The sequence below is a fragment of the Panulirus ornatus genome, chromosome 34 (genome assembly GCF_036320965.1).
Source record: "Panulirus ornatus isolate Po-2019 chromosome 34, ASM3632096v1, whole genome shotgun sequence".
NCBI lineage: Eukaryota > Metazoa > Arthropoda > Malacostraca > Decapoda > Palinuridae > Panulirus > Panulirus ornatus.
In genome coordinates, this window is record NC_092257.1 from 3,450,420 (window position 1) to 3,473,887 (window position 23,468).

General features: G+C 42.5%; 1 protein-coding gene across 3 annotated transcripts in view; it reads right to left on the reverse strand.

The window, feature by feature from the left end:
• Positions 1–5,554: 5,554 nt before the first annotated feature.
• The window catches only part of LOC139759784 (uncharacterized), a 206,895-nt gene continuing 188,981 nt past the window's right edge, over positions 5,555–23,468 (reverse strand). For 2 of the 3 annotated variants that reach the window (XM_071682238.1, XM_071682239.1), the window contains exons 3-5: positions 16,073–16,264; positions 14,942–15,112; positions 5,555–8,707 (exon numbers count right to left, since the gene is read on the reverse strand). In XM_071682238.1, the coding sequence (XP_071538339.1) occupies positions 8,163–8,707; positions 14,942–15,112; positions 16,073–16,264 (908 nt within the window). In that variant the 3' untranslated portion in view covers positions 5,555–8,162. The remainder of the gene's footprint in view (positions 8,708–14,941; positions 15,113–16,072; positions 16,265–23,468) is intronic. The other variant, XM_071682240.1, reaches the window with a different exon arrangement.

A 23,468-nucleotide genomic window follows, 5' to 3' on the forward strand; every position in this document is an offset into this window, starting at 1 on the left:
GAGAGAATGAGTGAGGAAAGATTGACCAAGAGGATATATGTGTCGGAGGTGGAGGGAACGAGGAGAAGTGGGAGACCAAATTGGAGGTGGAAAGATGGAGTGAAAAAGATTTTGTGCGATCGGGGCCTGAACATGTAGGAGGGTGTAAGGAGGGCAAGGAATAGAGTGAATTGGATCGATGTGGTATACCGGGGTTGACATGCTGTCAGTGGATTGAATCAGGGCATGTGAAGCGTCTGGGGTAAACCATGGAAAAAAATATATATATTTTTTTTTTTTTTGCTTTGTCGCTGTCTCCCGCGTTTGCGAGGTAGTGCAAGGAAACAGATGAAAGAAATGGCCCAACCCACCCCCATACACATGTATATACATACGTCCACACACGCAAATATACATACCTACACAGCTTTCCATGGTTTACCCTAGACGCTTCACACGCCCTGATTCAATCCACTGACAGCACGTCAACCCCAGTATACCACATCGATCCAATTCACTCTATTCCTTGCCCTCCTTTCACCCTCCTGCATGTTCAGGCCCCGATCACACAAAATCTTTTTCACTCCATCTTTCCACCTCCAATTTGGTCTCCCACTTCTCCTCGTTCCCTCCACCTCCGACACATATATCCTCTTGGTCAATCTTTCCTCACTCATTCCTCATATATATATATATATATATATATATATATATATATATATATATATATATATATATATATATATTCCTGGATTAGCAACCTTATAAATCTGGCAACAACCAGCTCAAGTAAGGGACACTTAGCACATACATATATATATTGTTTCACCACGATGCCTAGAATCCTATCTAGTAAATTATATACTTGCTACCTAATTATATATTTTTTGAGGATATTTAAATAAACAGTGAATATCTTTAGTGTTAAACCTGCTTCTCCAGGAATCTACCTCACATTTTTCCTGATACTAATAAGTCTCACCACTACCACCTTCTTAAATGCCTTCACATAAAATAACACAATCCAAATCATGATTTGCAGCCTTTACCCAGTTCTCTTAACACCTGATTATCATTAAAAAATAATATCACTCGATAGTCCACTGTAGTTTCGTTGCGTCGTTACACTGGTGAAGAGCCTCATCATTAAGTGCTACCGTGATGCAACAGTACCACAGCCCCATCGTTATCCTATTACTTGATGACTTTTCTAATGGTAGGGAAATGCCTGGAATCCTAAAAACTCTTTATACACGTATCAAGTACATGATGATGCCATATTGGATCAGGTCTATGCATTATCAATAATTAGCCCTGGATGGCAAAGTTCGTGAGGACCGTGAAAGTGTTCTGCATCTGTTACTCACTAAGGGCCAGACCGACCCTATGATAACTTGGATATCTATTCAATTACAAAATAAACAACGGAAAACTAAAACAAAAACAAGACACTAAAAAAACAACAAATACACATGTGAAACTTTACCATCTTCCCTCAATATACAACAGTCCACTTTCTTCTAAACTAGTACAGCATATGAGAGCCCTTACTTTCTTCCGTTTCTTCCTCTTCTTCATCTTTCGTAATATGGACGTTACTTGTGTCTTCAGTTAAAGTGCCATCCCTTTCCTCCATGCTATACACAGCTCCTTCACTGAGTCTTCAGTTTACACTATAAGTCTCGTGTGTGGGTGTGTGTGTGTAGCACAGCTCTCAACTCTCAGCCTCCTCTTCCCTTACCTGTGATTCGAAGGGATTATAGATCAAAGCTGGATCGACTGTGACAATACAAATGCCAAAAAACCATTGAACGATCAACTCTACAATTATGCTTTGGCGTCTACCAAACAGTAAAGTACTGGCTTAGCATTTTTAGAGAAATTATATTTTGCATTCATTGGTCTCATTTTCCACATGTTTATGTGTGACACTGAGATTCTACCATTAACGGAAAATATATAAAATATTCTATGTCAAAGTTTTCATGTGTTCAACATTTCGCTAGGATATTGATTAACTCGACTGGATTAATCACTCCTTTATCTACAGTATCTTGTCTTTTAGACAAAAACACTTTTAATTTTGTTTGTCTTCTAATCATGGACATACGGCTGTCTGAATTTGTATAAGATTTATGCTATATATAAAATTTTGAAAGTAATTATGTCAAAACCAACACCAATACGAGAGGATAAGCATCCGATATTAGACTTTGGTTTAGGGAAATAGTCTTTATATCTGTTCATATTTACAGTTAGTTCTATATGAAGACATTAACGAGTATATATTGATGAAATAGTAGTAATAATATGAAGCTATACCATTACTTTGATAAGTGCTCTCATAAACTTGTAAACAAAAAAAATCTGAATTCGTATTTTAGACTTGATTGCAACTTAGAGCATACATTTTCTGAAGTGAAGTCAAGATCCGAAAAAAATAATATGACCTTGGAGACTGCATATATGCTACTAAGATGAACATATTTAAAACTGCAATATTAAAGCCATCATCTTCTTATGAGAAAGAAAACAACCAATCCCCCCCCCCCTTGTGATTAGTGAACACGCATAGAAAGGACTAAATAAAACATAATTTTCCGATATTTCTTTGTTGACCAATTGAATAAACATATTAGTACATATAAGTAGAAAGATTTTCACTAAGATTTGCGTTCCAATGTCCCAGATTGTTGAGTTCGCCGTTGCTAAGTTTCCTTCCTTTTGTCTTCTCCCTCAGTGTATTTTCTTATATATATCTTCCTCTCATGGTATTTTATGGTCGTAATCTTTCTCAGTCAACAGTAAAGTGTGCATATAGCAAATAGAGTTCTCTTCATAAATCTCTGCCAGTTGATCCCGAGTTTGCTTTAGTAGAAACCTCTCAGAGTTTTATTTTTCTTAAGTATTTAGGTAATGCTAATTTATCAGGTTTCTAGATATACTACTCACTACTGATATGTATATCTTGGTGGATTATGAATGCACACAGAGAAGGAATGAAATACAGAGCAGTATGGTTGATGAAGAACCTCTTACCAAACGGTGCTGTTTCCCTTCTGCATACCACTTGCTAATATGTCTGCTTTACAAATTTCTTCTCTTATTTGTCCTATCATAATCCTTTACAGATTTTTGTTGCATTTTTGAATTTCAAAGTACATCGTACATACTTTATTGCAACGTATTTTCTTAGTCTGATCACTGCACTTCATTACTAGTATTTAGATATGTTTACCCCTTAAAATTTACATTTTCTTTAAAGTACATAATTGCAATCGTTTTCTCTTAGTTTAATGGGTCACATATCTAATATTTGTTCTCGCAAACGAAGATAACTATTGACATGCATTGTCTTAAACCTTATATCTAGGTCACAGAAATTCTGCCTGGCTTTGCGAATCAATTTATATAAAGAGCATTTTTTAGTAAACCTTTCATCTACATTTTTGTGACGCACATATTTCAGAAGCAAATGATCATTACTACAATATATACCGTCCGCTTTTGATCTAAAAATAAACTGATCCTAAATATTCTTTCCTTAGATGAGTGGACGGCTCTATCCAGAGGCCATAAAGGACTGTGCCTAAACGACTAACAAGTGAGATAGTTCTAGAGACCATATCAAGAGGGTGTGTATGACCATGGAAGCAGCATTTTCTAATCACCAATACAGCTCGTGAGGTGTAAGATCTAAAGGTGATCCCTCGTGGGTGATGCATATTTGTTTCTCTGCTCTCAGGGATTTTGATGAATTATGTCGTGAGGCAAGTCATTGGCTCCTGAAATCCCATTCTTTGGCTTTTCTACTTCTCTCTGTTCTCTTATCCTCAGCTTCGTCTCCAGTCGGTTAATTGAGTACACGTTGGAGGGAGCGACACTTCCCCTCCTGTTAATCGTGGAGTCACCTCAAGGTTCTGTCCTATTGAGTACTCTCATTTCTTTCTCCGTAAATGACCCCCTTTCTACAATATCTAACAACCCTGGTCAGTGGCTGACTACCTGTTACTACCTATCTAATGGAGTACTAATATCAGACACATAGATAGAATGATAATGCAGACGATAAAAGTCATGATGATAGTCTATGAGTAGAAGCAGAGAAAACGCTACAAACAGTATGATTCATAATAATCATGATGGTAATAACCATAACAGGATCAGAATATCACTAAGGAGATTATCTGTAATCATACAGGATTAAAGAAAAAAAATCGTTAAGGTGAAAGATAAATTTTATTATGTGCTGAATAAAAGGTTTATATGGCATTATACCTCTGCTATACTGCATAGGACAGAATTTTTGTTTACCGACAACTGACAAAGAATATGCATTCCATTATATATACAGGTATGGAGCAGTCAGATATGCTTCGTCTCCTTTCACCCGACACCAATATATATATATATATATATATATATATATATATATATATATATATATATATATATATATATATATATATACACACACACACACACACACACACACACACGAGTCAGTTCTTGTTACTTGAGCTGATTTTTAAAGCTTTCCATTTGAGCTAATATACTATGTATTTACTTACAAAGGAGAAAATGGATACATAATTCATTCAGGATTATTAGACATTAACTCTTACGGGTAATCAGTGGTATCTCTTAGGGTGAGGGTTTTGCATTTACATTCAAGGGGAAATTTTTCATAAGGTATATACAAACACATCGACCTTGAAAGTGGGTAACAGGACCCTGAATCATCCAGCAGAAGCCAAACAGAACACAGGAACATAATCAGAAAATGGGGTATTTTGGGGCGGGGAAAGGGCTGATAGACTGATAAGTCAAATTGGTTGTAGTTAATCATATCTTGTCACAAATGCTTGTCTATATAGGTGCCATTTCAACGATCATATTTTCAGCGTAGCACCAAAACTAAGGGCTAGAATAAGTCATCTTCCTACTTCTCATCTATTTTCCTAGCTTTTCCTCCACCCCACTGAAGAGAACCCTCTTAGAATATGTTCAGTTCCCCAAACCCGTCCCTCTGGTAAACAGACGAGAAATGTACACATATATAGAGTTTGAACCCACCCTTCCCTGGTTTTTCTCTGTTCCACAGTCTCTGCAAAAGGAATGGAAATGACGGATATCAATAATCATAAACGAATTAACCAAGAGAGAGTATGAAAGTCATGATTTATCCAGATCATGACAGAATACGAATTAGTCACAAAAGTAATAGTTTCCCATGAAATTCTTCCTTTTCTAAAACTCATTAATGGGAAACTGACATAAAAAGATATTTCTATGTTAAAAGATCATCCACACGAGTTTCTAAAGCCGTATTAAGTCGAATCATAAAAATAAGTAACCAATGTATAGACAGAATTCTTCCTGAACATATTTCATCCTATGATTAGTTAAATCAACTTCCTTCAATATCATCCTTGCCCACCGAAATTATCGTATTTTGTCAATGATTTGTACTGTGATTTATTATATGGTGGCATACAGTAGACTGGTATAGTGATTTGTTAGAATAATACAGCAAGTTATATGGTAAAAAGTCAGTATAATACTTTTTTGTGAATGTAGTATATTACTATGACAAATGTGTCTATATTTTTTTTTTAATTCGGCAAGTTCATTCCATGATTATACAACAAATCTAGTATAGTAACCTGATACAATATATATCAATATAAATTGAAAAATCAGATGAATTAGATCATCTAATCTGATACAATGAATTAACATGATACAACTAGAATGAAAAAAAGAATCTGATGTGGCAACAAAAAGAATCTGATGTAGCAACAAAAAAGAAAATAGTCATGAGAATTAGGCAATCATTGGTTAATCAGTGACTGGTGGATTCAAACACTAAATTGGAGAGCTTGATACAGCAGAACGTCTACACATGATACAATAAATCAAATAAATCTATTATCTTATCAAAGCCGACGCCGAAGCCTTAGCTTAAATGTTTGACTCAATAACTGTATTACAATTAGTTATCTTAATAATCAAATACAATGAACTGTACAATAGCGGTAGTCAGAAGTTTAGGATGATAAATTGATACCAAGCTGTATACTTTATTTGACAAAGAAAATGGTGTAAAGATACGACAGAAAATACAATAGTGCATCATAAATGGTTTGGCACAGTGGATTCAGACTACAGGAGAAATGACTGAGGAAGAATTGCTGAAAAGTTGATGCATAATTAGATTATAGAAAGCACTGCTGTTTTTCACTATTGTTATCTTAAAAGGAACATAGAGCATATTCGGTTCCTTGATACAGCATAGTAATTTGACAGATATTACTTACACACACACACACACACACACACACACACACACACATTCCCGGATACAGTGATTCAATATACAATTCATCAGAAATCTGTAATCATTTGAAATGCCATTGCAACAGATTATGAGTACTCCAGACTTCGTGGAAATTCTTGATTATTTTGAATAACTTGCAGAGGCCCTGGATATATCGTAGGGCCTTCATAGGAAGCGAGAATATGTTATGGTCTTTGGACCATCTTGAACACCTTCTTCAGGTGTTCAAGATGGCTCGTTTGGTGGTTATGAGTTGACGGTGACAGCCTTAATGACCCCTTGGCAATCGAGAGGCCAAAAGAGGTTAGTTAACTGAATGTACAACCAAGTTGACTTTCAGCATTCTAATGGAATCTCAAGGATTTTCTGGGAAGTAATGGTTAATCCAACACGTTGGAAAAATGGATAATCGACTGCACTGAAGACATAAATCATCTAGGATGTTGGAAATATGGACAATCTAATATATTCAAAGCCTGAATGACCATATATGCAAAATTCATAAGCATGGATGGTCCGTAAACGTCGACATGTGGGTAACTAGAAACAAGACTCTCAAAACGCTCTTACACGAAACTCACATGAAACACCTACGATCCTCACATGAGCTTCACATGAAACCCAAGTGAGATTCGCATGAGACTGACCTTAGATTTGGGCGAGATTCACATGAGACCCACGTAAGAATCATGAGCTACGTAAAGACTAACACACAACACTCGAATTAGACGTACATTGTTTACTGCAGACTCGCGTGGGAGGTTTAAACTTATCGATAGTGTGGGCTGTGAGGAAGGCCTTGCCATGCTAATGTACAGAAATAAATGCTAAATTCATCTAGGTTAATCTTAAAGTGTGTGTGTGTGGGGCAGAGGCACTCACAAAACACTCAGGAGTGGAGGCTGTAGCTCAAATTCACCACACGCTCCGTTAGTGGAGGCTGTGACTCACCACACACTCATTGCTTATACAGTTGCGTCCTGCTTGGTCTGCTATCCTCCTGTGTTAACATACTCATCGACTTCATTGCGTGTCAGTGCTGAGAGCAGTCACATACAGTTTTAGAGTGATGAGTGGTGTGTTGTGCATGTGTGATGAATGTTTAAGGGTTGATGAGTGTGCATGATTATCTCTGAGGAGTGTTTGATGAATATATAGCACCTAGAGTATTTGTAATGAGTACAAGATGAATGTGTGGTGTTTAGCAAGTGCGCTGCGACTTGCTGTATGTTGAGTGCGTGATGGTGCGTAACATGGGTATAAAAAAAGCGTCTGGCGAATGTCTTGTGATTGCCTGAGTGCATTTGTTGAGGATGGGGTGAGTGGAAGCAGAGAAAGTTCGTAGTAGGCATACAGTGTCTTATATGACGAGTGTATGCTGTGCTTATAGCGTTGTGTTGAGGGTATATATTTCGTGTGTATGTATGTATTTGATTTGTTATGTCAAGGGAATGGTGAGCACATGGAAAGGGGATGAGTATTACGTTAGTAAAATGGAAGTGCCTCAGACCCACGTGAACCTTACACTCAACATTAGGAACGTCAGAAAACAAATAAATTAGTGGGCGAAAATGAGCTGTAATGCAGTGTCTTGCGGTTGGGACACAAGATTGTTTTTCCCTTAGATTCAGATGGATCGGTCATCTCTTTGACGCCATAGGATCAGTGGAACACCTGGGCGAAGATAGTTGTTTTGATCCAATCAGCTGTTGCGTCAGCTGATGGGTCAGCTGATGGATCAGCTGATGCCAAAGTAAACACACACGAGAGTGGTTCAGGTGTTGATGATTTTGTTGTCAAGTGTAGTCAGGTATTTTTGTCGTTGCAGTTGTTGTAGTTGTTTTTATTGTTGTTGTTGAAGTTGTTGTTGTTGAAGTTGTTGTTGGTGGTGGTGGTGTGTTGTTGGTGGTGTTGTTGTTGTTGGTGTTGTTGTTGGTGTTGTTGTTGTTGGTGTTGTTGTTGTTGTTGGTGGTGGTGTTGTTGGTGGTGTTGTTGTTGGTGTTGTTGTTGTTGGTGTTGTTGTTGTTGTTGTTGTTGTTGGTGGTGGTGGTGGTGTTGTTGGTGGCAGTGATGTAGTTTCTGTTGATGCTGTTGTATTCATGGTTCTCTCTGTTGTAGTCATCTTTTTCCTTCCTCTTTTTCTCATTTTCCTGTACTTGCGTCGTCTTCTTCTTCTCCTCTCCTTCCTTCTTCTGTTCCTTTGACGCATCTTTTTATTCTTCCTCCTCTTGTGTCTCTCTCTCCTCTTCTCCTTGAATTTCTTCCTCTTCTCCTCGCTGAGTGTTGGAGGGAGGAGAGAGGTGGCGTTGACGTCGGGTGCAGATCTGGACGTCTCCACCTGAGTCGAAGATGTTGTGTTGGCTGTCGCTATCTCGTTCCCCTCCAAGTCTGTAAAGGTTAGGCACTGTTAGTTCAAGACTCGCATATCAATGCACAGTGATGGTAGCCCAAGACACAGAGTCGTACATTAGGGTATAATGTTATTAGCTCAAGACAAAATGTCGCACATTAGGGTGTAATACTGTTAACTCAAAATAAAGGGTCGTACATTAGGGTAAAATGTTATTAGCTCAAGACAAAGAGTTGTAAATTAGGGTGTAATGTTGTTAGCTCAAGACAAAGAGTCGTACATTAGGGTATAATGTTATTAGCTTAAGACACAGACTTATCTACCAAGGTAAAGTGGCTGTCACTTTGATGTATAGACTCATCTACCGCTGCAGAGCTGTCAGTGATGTGCACAGACTTATCTACCAGGCTACAGAGCCGTGAGTTTGGTACACAGACTTGTCTATCAGGTCACAGGATTGCAGAAACGGTTCACAGACTCACGAAGACTTCGTAAGTGACACACTTAGAAAACTGTGCAACTTGGAGTAAATCTTTCTAATGATCAAAACTGTTTAAGTACACTTTACACAATATATGAAAAATGGGACTCGTTTAAGTAAGCATTGTACATATGGTGCATCTATACATTGCCATTCGGGAGACGAGTACATATGATTTATCACATGTAACACCATTAAGGGGACATATTATATGTCGCTCTCCTACATAATGGACCAGAGATATATAACTATATGTTACTTCTGAGTAAAACATCCATAATCTCAGACATATAAGGACCATAAGCTTTTAAAACGTCATAGACATTCCTGCGTATAGTTTACATTGTAGGTTAACAACACATTTTACAGGTATAAATAAGTCATCAAGTGTAAGTGTATATTGTTGGATGAAGATTATGAACAATCTTATCTGTTTAATGTCCATCAAGGCTGAAGAAAATGGTTTAAATTGATTTATTGGTTTCCTCCCACACTCATATATGAAGCTAAATTAACGGAGAATCTCTGGCAAGGCACATGTCCTTCCTACCTGGAACAGAAAACTCGAGTTACATGTGTGAATAAAATGTGATATTCCGGAGCAGATAATCTAAAGTAATTGTCTTCATAAAACAAACTCGGTGGAAGAGATAGCTCAAGGTAATTCTCAAGATGATTGTGAAAATGACTCTGATAAAATGATACAGTGGACAAGAACAGCTGATCAGAAGCAGCAAAAGTTTATCAGGAGGAGTAATGTGTTCATTAATCTGCAGATCAATGAGGCAGTTGAGGCAGACGCCAACAGATGTCACAACACAGAACCTGATGATAATGTAAACAGCAGCTGGTGATACTTCTACACATTATATATACTGGAGACAAGTGGGGATTGGTGGGCTCAGGTGGCCCCACTTTTAATATTATATATATATATATATATATATATATATATATATATATATATATATATATATATATATATATATATATATATACATATATATATACACACACACACACACACATATATATATATATATATATATATATATATATATATATATATATATATATATATATATATATATATATATATGCTCTCTCTAGGAACTTCTCTTCTGTTGGACACTATGTATCTGATTAGTGCCTCCGCCAATGTCTTCTTTTATGAGACCCAACTGTTTTAATTATGTTCTCAGAAATCATTATTTTCACACCTGTAATCCTTCCTCACGATTTCAGAGCCAGAGTTATCCCACAAGGGCTGCACATCTCGACCACTCAGTTTCTGCAATGAAACCTCCCAGGGAACTGTCCTCCCTCCAAACACTCTCCAAACTCTTTCTAATGAACGTTCCTCCACCTCCTGTGTGCATCCTTTCATATGCAAACGACCTTTTAATTTTCAGCACCCCAAGCACTCCACAAGCAGTACCAAACATACAACACTACATCAAGCAGTAAGAACACTGTCTTGCACAAACTGGAACGTCTCTACCTTCACAAAAGTCCACCGACACCCTCATAACCCTGACAGATGTGCATCCAACTTGCACCCTCCAATCTCCCTGAATGATCAGCCACTCCCACTTAACAAAGCACCAACCACCTGGACACCACATACGACAAACATGACAGTCACTCACCATATCACAAACATCAATAAACAAAAGTCAAGGACAATCCAAGTGCCTTTAGAGCACTCACTGGCACCAGTTCCAGACAAAAGAGAATCTGTTAGTGTCCCTAGAAATGATAGAACCTCTTCAGTCTAAACTCTACCTACCTATACACACACACACACACACACACACACACACACACACACACACTATATTTCCAATTCCATTGTTTGAAAGGATAATTGAGGGCAAAGGACATTTGAGACAGCTTGTTAGATCAACGAAGATAGCGCCGCCAGGCAAATGGATTGGGAAATGACAGGTCAGACAGCTGACTTGATCATACACGATATTTACGACAGGTGAGCAGATTATTGACGATATCTGTGACAGGTGACCAGATTACGGACGATAGCTGTGACAAGTAAGCAAACCTCAGACGATCCTTGTTGTGGTTCAGAGGCATCTGACAGTACCCGCCTTAGGTGTGTGGACGGAAAGTTGTGACGGTATTACATGGAAGACGGATATCAGCCACACCCGTCATGTGCACACCTGTCGGGGCGGGGCAGGTGGCACACCAGGTGTGGGCGGGGCAGGTGGGGGCAGAACAGGTGAGGGTAGGGCGGATGAGAGCGGGCAGGTGAGGGTAGGGTAGGTGAGAGTGGGGCAATTGAGGGCAGGGAAGGTAAGAGCGGGGCAGGTGAGGGCAGGGTAGGTGAGGACGGGGCATGTGAGGGCAGGGTAGGTGAGGGCAGCCCCCGCTGGGGCAGAGCAGGCCCTCCCTAGCCCCATCATCTGTCACAGGGAACCTGTGTCATTTGATAAGCATAAATCTCGCCCAAGATGCACCGAGCCAGCATTACCAGGCCACCACGACCCGCCAGCCTATAATTCTTCCATAATTCCTACAGTCATCCTCCTCGCCAGCCTATCATTCTACATTCGTGTTCCCCTCCAGCCTATAATTTCAGCATCGGATCGTCCTTCGTGTTGGCCTCACTGTAGCCGATACCTCTGCCCTCATCCTTTCGGAAACCACTTCCATAGAACTGTTCATCTTGTCTGTTGTATTATACAGGATGCCATTGTTCTGCCCTCGTCAACGTGAAGAGACATAACATTTGTGTTATGGGCACAGAACATCTGCGTTAAAGGGTACGTCTCCGTTGTGTGTGTGTGTGTGTGTGGAGAGGGGTATGGCTCCCCCATCCCCCCTCTTTGACTCCCTGGGTGGGGGGTGGGGGGGTGCTGCAGCACGTATCATTTTCGCTGATCACAGTGGCAATAGGGAAGTCTGGTCTGTCATTACCCACTGACGGACCTTGGCCCTGCCCAGCATGAATATTCAGGACCCCCTTCCCCCCCCCCCCCTCCTCTCCTCGCACCGATAACAATGTGCTGAAGGGTCTAACCCCCGATTCATCCGCAGTGAAGGGCGTCTGGCACTGATACCGCTCACCATAGGATGTCTCATGCAGATAAGCCAGTGATAGCGATTGATATCGATAACTTCTTGCTAAATGGCGTGTGGCCCCGGTAACCCAGTCTGGCCCCCGATGACCCTAAGTTAACGAGTCTTCTGCTGGACCTGATAACCCTAAGCTAACGAGTCTCTCTGGCCCTGGTAACCCCAAGCTAACGAGTCTTCTGCTGGCCCTGGTAACCCCAAGCTAACGAGTCTTTTGCTGGCCCTGATAACCCCAAGCTAACGAGTCTCTCTGGCCGTGCGTTGTAGACGCATGGCAGTGTGTGCCGTGCATATTTCAGTGGTTGTCGAGCTTCAGCAGAGGTGTAATAAAGGTGTCGATCGCGCATACTTGGCAAAATTTGTATAGGTGTGAGGTCTGCGGGTGTGGTTACGTTAGAGTTAAGGAGGTAACGGGAGAAGGTGGCTATCGTCTTGCTTGAGACGTTTGTTGTGGAGATGAGGTGAGTATTGCGTGAAGGTTTACAGTGTTCCCCTGAGCCATACGGCATGACGTCTCGAGCGCTGGCATACGTCTCTTGACACCACACTGCATGACTAGACCGATGGTGGATAGACCCCCACACGATAGATCGACATGTGTGATTTAGATAGACATAAAAGCTGGCACCAGAGGCCGAGGCTGGAGCCCTGTGATCACCCCAGACCCATCTTGCCCAACTAGGAGCTGAGGATCGTCGACTGATGTCGGGTCTGAGGGACCTGAGAGGGTCTGGGCGCGCCCCTCGATGACCAGTGTAAGACACACACACACACACACACACACACACACCCGGCGGTCCCATAGGGTTACTCCATGAATGTTATCACCTGCTTGATCAGTGATCTGTAGCCCTGCCCTCATAGGTTAATATGATATATATTTTTTCTTCTTGTTCTGATCAACAACAATCACCATCCCAAACACCATGACTGTGTCATTATCCGTAGATATGACGGCCTCCGCCTTCGGTATAGACACACACACACACACACACACACACACACACACACACACACACACACAGCTCTCACCTCGCGTGGGGATCAACTCTCTTGTGACTACCAGCATCACGACTTAGTTTCAGCCATCAGGTTCCTAATGTCCCCCAGGCATCTCTCAAGAACTATAGAGGATGGAATGGTCCGAGGATTTCTTCATTTCTTTAGATAGAATGTTTTGATATTTGCTCGATCTGGTGTATCAGAATACTGGTTTCTGAGTGTTGTTTCAAAGATGGTTTCTATGTTTCCTCCAGTGAGTCACCTGATCTTTTGGTCGTTGTCACTGAGGCAGGAGACTGGCGTCCACCTTAGATTGCAAAAATTCCTCACCCGATTTGAAACGTTCCTCATCCTTCGTGGGTATGAGGATGGGGGAGCGAGAAAGATTCGTCGAACTTCGGCGAGAGCAAGAAAATGTGTCTGGTAGAAGGTGAGTCATGTAAGAAGGAATGGGAGGGTTAGACGGAGAAGTGGTAACAGAGACAGACGAGGTGAGTTGGGGTGCGTATTTTGGAGTGATGGCCTCGCTGTTGGAGGAAGTGAGGTAAAGCAGCGGGTATAGATATGATTACTGTTGAGTTTCTCAAGATTAGGAATGAGTGTTGGTGATTGGTTCGTCGTGCTCGAGGTAGAGGTGTCAAGATTAGGGATGAGTGTTGGTGATTGGTTCGTCGTGCTGGAGGTAGAGGTGTCAAGATTAGGAATGAGTGTTGGTGATTGGTTCGTCGTGCTCGAGGTAGAGGTGTCAAGATTAGGGATGAGTGTTGGTGATTGGTTCGTCGTGCTTGAGGTAGAAGTGTCCGAGAACTGACCAAAAAAATATGATTGTGTCGAACCAGAACATGAAAGTAAAAGGGACACAAGCGAATGATGGAGTGTACGTATAAGGATACAGTATCAGGCGGGTGTGTATGCGTGAGAGAACCAATAGCGTGAGAGTACAAAATGAGAAACTCTTTATGATTGGAGTTTGCGAGAAAGAGCAATTTGTGAGATAAGAGATAAGCCTTTAGAGCCTTTCCGGGCAACATCCTTTGGGTTGGCCAGTCTTTATCCCAGTGATAACATACAGCATATAACCAACATCATTTTGGCTAGGCACTCTATTACTCGGCGATAGCATACAGCAAATACAGCATAATGCATTCATAGAACACAGCATAATGCATTTAAATAATCTGCTGCAATGGTTTAGTGAGCTTGATGAGGGTCACTTTTATCTTGCCTTCATGGTGCATGCGTGACCTCTGGTGACCTCGCATGATACAAGGGTAACTTTTGTTGCTGACTTGACCTTAAAAATGTATCATAAGACTTTCCCTGGCATGAACATGACTTGAGAAATTACCAGTGACCTTGTTTAAGCTATCATGAGTGACCTTCCTGACACATATCAAATGAGGATTTCCAAGTGACCTTACCTGACACGTACATGAGGCATTCCCAGTGTCCTTCCTTGACAAAAGACTAAACTCAAGGTACCTTTAGTGGTCTTACTCAGACCTGGTCTTTACCTTAGGCACTCTCATAGACCTTATTAGGTATGGACGCTTAGCAAGGCACATCTATTGACCTTGTTAGACCATGACGTTACCTGAAGACCATAAACTGCCCACTTGGGTAGCCCCGACTGTTAGAAATGCCTCACTCGTGTTGACTTTAGTCAAGACTCTGGACAGGGTGTTGACCTTACCTGGTGTGGGCGTGGTGGAGACTGAGATGCAGAGCCTGGGGGAGCGGGGACTGAGGTGTGTGCCTGGTGGGCACCTTTTCCGGCACCGGCCAGCGTGACCCACTAGACCATTCTTGCAGACCGAACAGTAATGCCTGGTGGAGCATTCTCTGCAGCCTCGCAACATGCATTCTATGGAAAAGGAACGTTGTTACTAACATTCTCCATATGATAAGTTCACAAGTGCACTTTCGTGTAATGATCACATCGTCAGGGGAGATACAAGGATGAGATAGAAGACGTAGAACAGTCAGTTGATGCACATGGAAGAGACATAGCTTGTTTACCAATGGCGTCTTAGCTACGTCTCGTCCTTGTATATCAACTGACTATTCTACGTCTTTTATCCCATTCTTGTATCTTCTCTGACGATGTGATCACTACACGAAAGTGCACTTGTGAACTTATCCTGCTTCATTTTCCTCGTGGTTATCTGCAAATACTAGATCACGCGCACCACTGTGACCTCTCGTAATATATATATATATATATATATATATATATATATATATATATATATATATATATATATATATATATATATATATATGTGTGTGTGTATGTATTGATCATAAACCTGTCTTCATACAATAAAATATTTATGTATAGATAATTATTAGGATCATTTTTAGCATGTCTTACATATTGATGGCCATATTGTAAAGACAGTCATTAGCATGATGGTAATTCTGAATAATTATGATATAGTGTCATACTGGTCTCGTGTGTGTGTGTGTGTGTGTCCATAGCAAGAGGCCAGACTTAGATTAAATGCTGGCTGGTGGAGAGGGTAAGTCAACACTTTACGTCGCGATAAACCCTGAGCCAGCCAGTGTTTAGATATGCATGGGGCATCTCTTAAATGCTGCAACACGGGCCCATAATGAGGAAGACTGGGCACCGGCTTCACCTGAAAGCCTTTAAAACAGGTTCCTGACAACAGGGTATAGTTAAGACCAAGTATGATTATATATATATATATATATATATATATATATATATATATATATATATATATATATATATATATATATATATGTATATAATGTATCTTTACAGTAAGAGCATGGGACGATGATGTAGACAACTTACTCGCACAAAATCCTCTCTTCTTTTTCCTGGTGAGGTTGTAGAATCCCTGGGGACAGGCGCGGGTGCAAATGGCCGTCTGTCTGACCCCTTCCCGCTGCAACAGGAGGAAGAAGGGAGGCTTGCACGCCACACACCCGTTGACGGGAGAACATTGCTCACACCCGTAGGGGCAGTCTGTGTCAAGCACGTCTGCTGGGAAGAGAGGGAGGGAGAGAGAAGCAGGGAGATAAGTCCTTGTTGTTGACCAGTGATAGGAATTTTAATTTACCCGTATGTCAGAGTGTGTAGGTAAGGATGTAGGAGTAGTCTACTGGTGTGTAGGTAAGGATGTAGGAGTAGTCTACTGGTGTGTAGGTAAGGATGTAGTAGTAGTCTCCTGGTGTGTAGGTAAGGATGTAGGAGTAGTCTCCTGGTGTGTAGGTAAGGATGTAGTAGTAGTCTCCTGGTGTGTAGGTAAGGATGTAGTAGTAGTCTCCTGGTGTGTAGGTAAGGATGTAGGAGTAGTTTCCTGGTGTGTAGGTAAGGATGTAGGAGTAGTCTACTGGGAATGTCTCCTTACAAGATTAATATGTACCGTATGACAAGCCTCTCAGAATGTCTCCTGATCTCTCACTTTGCTTGTAGCTCCTCAAGATGAAAGTGTACATAATATCATGAAAATTTGTAATGTCCTCAGCGTGACTGAATGACTGCGTTGTCATATCTATCCAATAAATCTAGCCACAGTGAAAAGACCTCCTGAAAGTGGACTCCTCTATAGTACCCATTAAAAGTGACTGTGATGGCCAAGGGATAGAATGCCCTTCAAGGCTCCGTACAAGAAACAGCAATATACACCCACGACACGAGATGTGTTTGTGTAAAGTCTTGGAGTCCTTGACAAGAGCACACAGGACCCAACTCAAAAAGCCGTAAAAAAATACCATAAAAAGGTACTTATCATTCTCCTTCTCTACCCCGTCTTGGCTGCTCTATATCCACACAGAGAAATACTAAGTCTGCTCCATCCATTACTCGTCAAGTGTACCTGCTCTACATGGATTACTGGGGAGCACAACACGAGAGAAACACTCGACACTTCAAGACAATCTCAAGATTCGCCACATTGCTCGGTGTCTCTCATGTAAATAAGTATCTCACGATTTACTCTCGTTCACGTCCATCAAGAGACTAAACTCCGTCTGAGGAGACACTTCAAGGCGTCTGACACAGTCACAATTGCAGGGATCTGGATCTCGGTCAGTCCCTCAAGGCCACAACAAACCAGGGAAGAGGAGAAGAACAGAGGAAATGGAAGGGAAGAGGAGAGGAACAGAGGAAATGGAAAGGAAGAAGAGAGGATCAGTGGAAATGGTAGGGAAGAGGAGAGGAACAATGGAAATGGAAGGGAAGAGGAGAGGAACAATGGAAATGGAAGGGAAGAGGAGAGGAACAATGGAAATGGAAGAAAAGAGGATAGGAACAATGGAAATGGAAGGGAAGAGGATAAGGACAGTGGAAGTGGTAGGGAAGAGGAGAGGAACAGAGGAAATGGAAGAGGCGTCGAGTATAAGGCGCAAGAAACAGGGGGAAGCGGAGGCCGTGTTCAGCGTGAAACGTAGATGGGGGAGGATTCGGGGATGTTCAGCATGACGTGCGAGTTGCTGGAGATGTTCATCGTGACAGGCGAACAGGGGAGGAGCCGGAGATGTTCAGCATAACTGCCTCTGAACATGGCAGGCGGTGTGGGTGTGGCCAGCAGGAAGTCGTGATCGACACGATCCTGCCTGCAGGATCCTCCCCCGTCCTCTTGCCCCAGCATCACTCCCTCCGCCTCCAGGACCTCCTCCGCCTCCTCCTCCCCACCTCCTCCCCCTAACCCACCAGCATCCTCCTCTGGCTGCAGGAACTTGTCCTCCTCCCCCACTAACATTCCCTCTGGCTACAGGTACTTCTCCCCAACTAGCACCCCGTCTAGCTACTAGTACTTGTCCTCCTCCCAACTCACTAGCACCCCTTCTGGCTGTAGGAGCTTATCCTCTTCCTCCTCCTCCCTCCCCACAAACACCCCCTCTGGCCGAAAGAATTTGTCCTCCTCCCCCACCATCACTCTCTTCCCCCCCACTTCTCGCCAGCACCACTTTCAGCTGCAGCGCTCTCCCCCTCCTCTCCCCCACCAGCGCTCTTCGCTGCTTATCTTCCACTACTCCCTCTCTCCCCTCCCTCTCCTTCAGGGTCTTCACACGGCGCTCGGGTACCAAGCTCGGTTCTCGAGCCCCTGATTGTCATCTGAGGCCCTATGACTACCTTCGAATGGTCATGCCTGCGACCCTGACAGCTGTTTACAGCTATTAGATTCGTGGACGGTGCTGTCATCATCTTCGTGGCTTTGAGATAGTCCACATCCATTACTTTGAGGTTTGTTGTCAATCTGGGGCATGATAGAGACCCCTGATTTTCATTTTAGAGCGAATGTTCACCGACGAAACACGGCATCTTGATCCCTTTGATTTTTGGGCCCCGAACATTGTACCTACGTCTTCGTTACGAGCGCTGGTGTTGTGTCCTGTTACCATTTTCAGGTCAGAACAGCTTCCTTAGCTGTCAGTCTGTGGTCCTGATTGTATCACAAGGGGGTCTCAGGCGGGGTCTGGATGCGCGGAAACATCTTTAGTTCTTAGTGTGAGGCGTCAGCGCCATCCCTATTTCTTCGTCTCTGAAATTATATTTCTGGAAATTATGTTTGTAACTGTTCGGAGAGAGTGACATAGAGATATGGGCTACATCTGGAGGCTGGTCGTAGCGTCTGCAAATGGTGGGTTAATCTGACGTCAAGACACCAGATCAGACCCCGAGAGAATCTGCACCTCCTTGAGTACGATAACTTAGCCCACTAAGTACGACGACTTAACCCACTGAGTACAGTAACTTACCCCACTGAGTACGACGACTTAAACCAATGAGTAAGATAACTTAAACAACTGAGTACGACGGCTTAACCCACTAAGTACGATAACTTAACCCACTGAGTACGATGACTTACCCCACTGAGTACGACGACTTAACCCGCTGAGTACAACTTAACCCGCTGAGCACGACAACTTAACCCGCTGAGTACGAACAACTTAACCCACTGAGTACGACGGCTAAAATCCTGTTACTGAAGGTTTTAAGTCGTGCTTAATAAGGGATTAGCTCACCGTTGCCAAGGGATTAAGCTGTGGCAAACAAGGGGTTAAGACGTTGTACCTGAATGGTTAAAGTTGTCGTACAACGATTTAAAGTCACGGCCTCACGATAGTTGTTCAGACTAGGACGAACAACGCGTTGCAGTGACCCTATCGCCCATATACTGGAAATAAAACAGCCTTCAACGACCCGTCGTGCTAGGCAGTGCCACACACATTCAGCTGGGCAGTGCCACACACACACACTCAACTGGACAGTGCCACACACACTCAGCTGGGCAGTGCCACACAACTCAACTGGACAGTGCCACACACACTCAGCTGGGCAGTGCCACACTCACTCAGTATTTGCATAAACTGAAGTCAGCCTCCCGATGATACACACGTACAAACGTACACATGGAAAAATGAGGAGGGAGAAGCGCGCACACACACACACACACACACACACACACACACACACACACACACACACACACACACAAGGACAAATTTTAAGACAGTAATGTATACACAACACAAAGACACAAACAAAGAAACACATTTAGGACACATTAATATACCAATAAACAGACACACCACACACAAACATGGAAAGCAAACATAGACATACACAGCAAATGAACAAATATAGACATACACAGCAAGCAAACAAACGTACAGACAATGATACACAAAACCAAGCTCGCTCACACACACACACACACACACATACACACACACACACACACACACACACACACACACAGAGTAGAGGGCAAAGATGACCTTCCAATGATGACAAAATAAGGTCAATCATAAAGACTTTTGTAACCATGAAACCTCGACAACTTGAGAGAGAGAGAGAGAGAGAGAGAGAGAGAGAGAGAGAGAGAGAGAGAGAGAGAGAGAGAGAGAGAGAGAGAGAGAGAGAGAATATCATCATTTGGTAGAGTGCTGTAGTAAGCATTATCATGTATGGGAATGCAGTCTTGAGCATCGCTGAACATTAAAATGCATTTAGTATTCTGAATTCGTGCTGTTAAACTCCATAGATTTTGCTTTTTTTTTTTACTCAATTTTTCGGGATGAGATCTCTTGTAGGTTTCTATGGTCGAGTGAATATCTCAGTTTTATGGATGAGTTATTTTCCATCTTTCTTCGTATATGGTTATCATTTAAAGCGTATATGTTTCCTACTGTGGTCATTTATGAGGATGGTCTTCGACCTGCAAGTTGCCTATAAGAGAAGACTTTTCTGTTGTTTTGAGAAAAAGATGAATTTCTACTTTTTTCTCTATATCAACTTTTTTTTCCCAAGATTGGGGCATAGTTTGCCCTTGCCATCTCTCTCTCTCTCTCTCTCTCTCTCTCTCTCTCTCTCTCTATATATATATATATATATATATATATATATATATATATATATATATATATCTAAAGTTCAATTCTTTTTTCACCACATTTACTTATTTTCAGTGCATAAATTTCTTTCTCAGATTTCGTATGAATTCAATGCTGTATTTCTACACCTTTCCTTCAACACAGGCAAGGCGTGTTCCTTGCAGAAGCCCTTCTAATGTTTACAAGATCCAGGCACAAATCTTGAGTCTCCTAGCGACGTTAGAAACTGTTGTTCTTATTGATGAAGATATCCCAAGATGTCGGAGTCTATCTGGAGTTCCATGCCATGGCAGTCTCTCTGGAGTTCCATTGCCATGGCAGTCTTTCTTAAGGGAATTCATCTGGGTTTCCATTGCCGTACAAAAGACATGGAAAAATACGAGTCGATCTCTGGAGTTCCTCTGACATGAGTGGCTACCTTGGATCCAGTCACCGTTGGCGTCTGTCTGGGAGTCTTATAGAGGGAGCTCCCCCGCAGGTGGTCTTATGGTGGCTCTTAACCCACATACCATACACAGTCTCTTGTCAGTGGCGCATACCATGTCAGCACTAACAATGCACCTCAGCTCTGGTCCTGTTCCACAGTGGGACCACTGCTCCTACTGAGGGGACAATGAGGTATGAAATACTACACCGACGGGATCCTGCGTGACCTGTGTACGAGGGAGGTTTTGCAGAGGTTTCGTTAAGGGAACAGAATCTGTTTAAGAGTATCCGATTCTTAACTAAATGATGCAGAGGGATCTGAGGTCCATTACATGATGCCGTTACAGGGGATTTCATAGGGACGCAATGGCTTATAGTCTCTTAAACAGGACTGAATATTCTTCTGTAGATTTGCAGATGCTCAGGCTGTACTAAGATCACTTGCAATGGATTTTGTGAGATTCCAAGAGAAGGATCACCACTTGTTTTCTTGTTTTCATAGAGCAGAAGGTAAAGTTGATAGCTGATCAATACGAGTCGTCTTACAGCTTTCGGTATCTGCTCTCATAACCCTGAGGCAGGAGGCGAAGCTCAGCCTCCCCGTCTGCTCTCCTTCGTAGGATTCCTGAAGCTCTGAACAGGTCCTCTCTCCCTCCCAACCTCTTCCTGACTAAGTTATTGTTCCTTTGTGTTCTGCCACGTACGGTGTACACACTGTATGCTCTTGAGCGCCTCTCCTCCTCACCGGTTAACTGGACCCGTGTGTGTTCTGCATTGTACAGTGTCAAGTTATGAACACATCCCCCTTTGACCAGCTCAGTGTATGGTGTACAGTGTACAATGTAGAGACAACTATGTCGCTCCAGACGGGATCTTGGCTATAGATGGGACGGTCCAGTTGGCCTTCGGGCCACAGGCAGCAGCAGAAGTATCACCTAACACTAAACACACCTCCAATTCCCTCCAAAGCCTCTGCTTTCCTCCAAAATTTCTCCCAATTTCCTCCAAAACGATAAAACTCGACATTATTTTCGGAAGTAATGCCCGTAGCAAATGAGCGCCCCGCTTTGCAACAAGGTGTCATCCCACAACGGCACATTAGGACGGCAGCCCAATAAAGAAAAAGTGAAGGGGCCGCCCCTAGGAAGGCAGAGGGCTGGACCTAAGTTCAATTAAGGATGTACATATATAATTCAGGGTGTTGGCAGCTTGGCCAGGACTCGTCCCTCTCCCCTCTCCCCCTCTCCCCACGCTAGCCTCCCCAGGTCTCGCCTACCAACACCACCATGAGCCTTACTGGTCCTGAGGCCCTGAAGCAGGGGTCTCCCTCATCTCCGATCCCTGAAGGAGGAGTCTACACTTCATGCTCAGTGCCTGAAGAGGGAGTCTATCTCATCTTCAGCACCTGAAGGAGGAGTCTGCCTCATGTTCAGTGCCTTTAAGAGGAGTTTACCTCATCTCTGACGTCTCTTGGGATCTGTATTTCAAAATGAGGCTCGATGGAGGGGTCTTCCTTGTAGATGACGTCTGCCTTGTGTCTCTGGTGGTTGAGGAAGACCATCTCATCCCTGATATCTGAGGGAGTTTACGTTGTTCTCGTTAGCTGGCGGAGCCTATCTCGTCCTCGATGCTCGGGAAGGAAGACTCTATCTCGTCCACTGTGCCAAGGCTGGGGGGGGTAAGGGGATCGATTTGGGAAGTCGGGAGATCTTAGAATGACAAACCAGCAAGCAGAGAGACTCTAGAGATTCCAGAGATTAGATACAGTATATGGGAGAGACTGGTAGATCTACAGAGAGAGAATGACATTCAGCAGCGAGAAATAGACTGATGCACAATATTAGGGGTCGAAACGACGCTCACCAAAGAAAGAGAAATGACCGTAAAAACCTCTTCGCTTCCTAGTCTTCTTCAGGCAATTCCAGACAACATTCTATCTCTCTCTCTCTCTCTCTCTCTCTCTCTCTCTCTCTCTCTCTCTCTCTCTCTCTCTCTCTCTCTCTCTCTCCATTTTACTTTTCAAAAACCTCTGACGGATGAAGTTTCTTAAGAAAACCCATCTTGTGAACCTGGACAGCCATACATTGACTATCAGGGCTCCAAAATCATCTTGAGCTGAGCGAAGGACTGGCATCCTCCGTCTAGCAACCTCTTCTAAAATCATGAAACATTTAGAAATCCATTTATAGATACCTGGAAGACTTCTTTCTAACTCGTCGTTCAATCGTAAATATTTGCATTATAATTCCTATGTAAGCTTTTGATTATTTCCTCATTATGCGAGACCTAGCCATGTCCTAATGACTTGTTTTTAATTAGTGTTAAAAAGCATAATGAATGTAGAACCAAGATTCCCATGCTGATAACGAAAGGTATATTTATCATCGGGATGAGACCAAATGCTCGATAATTACTGGTGA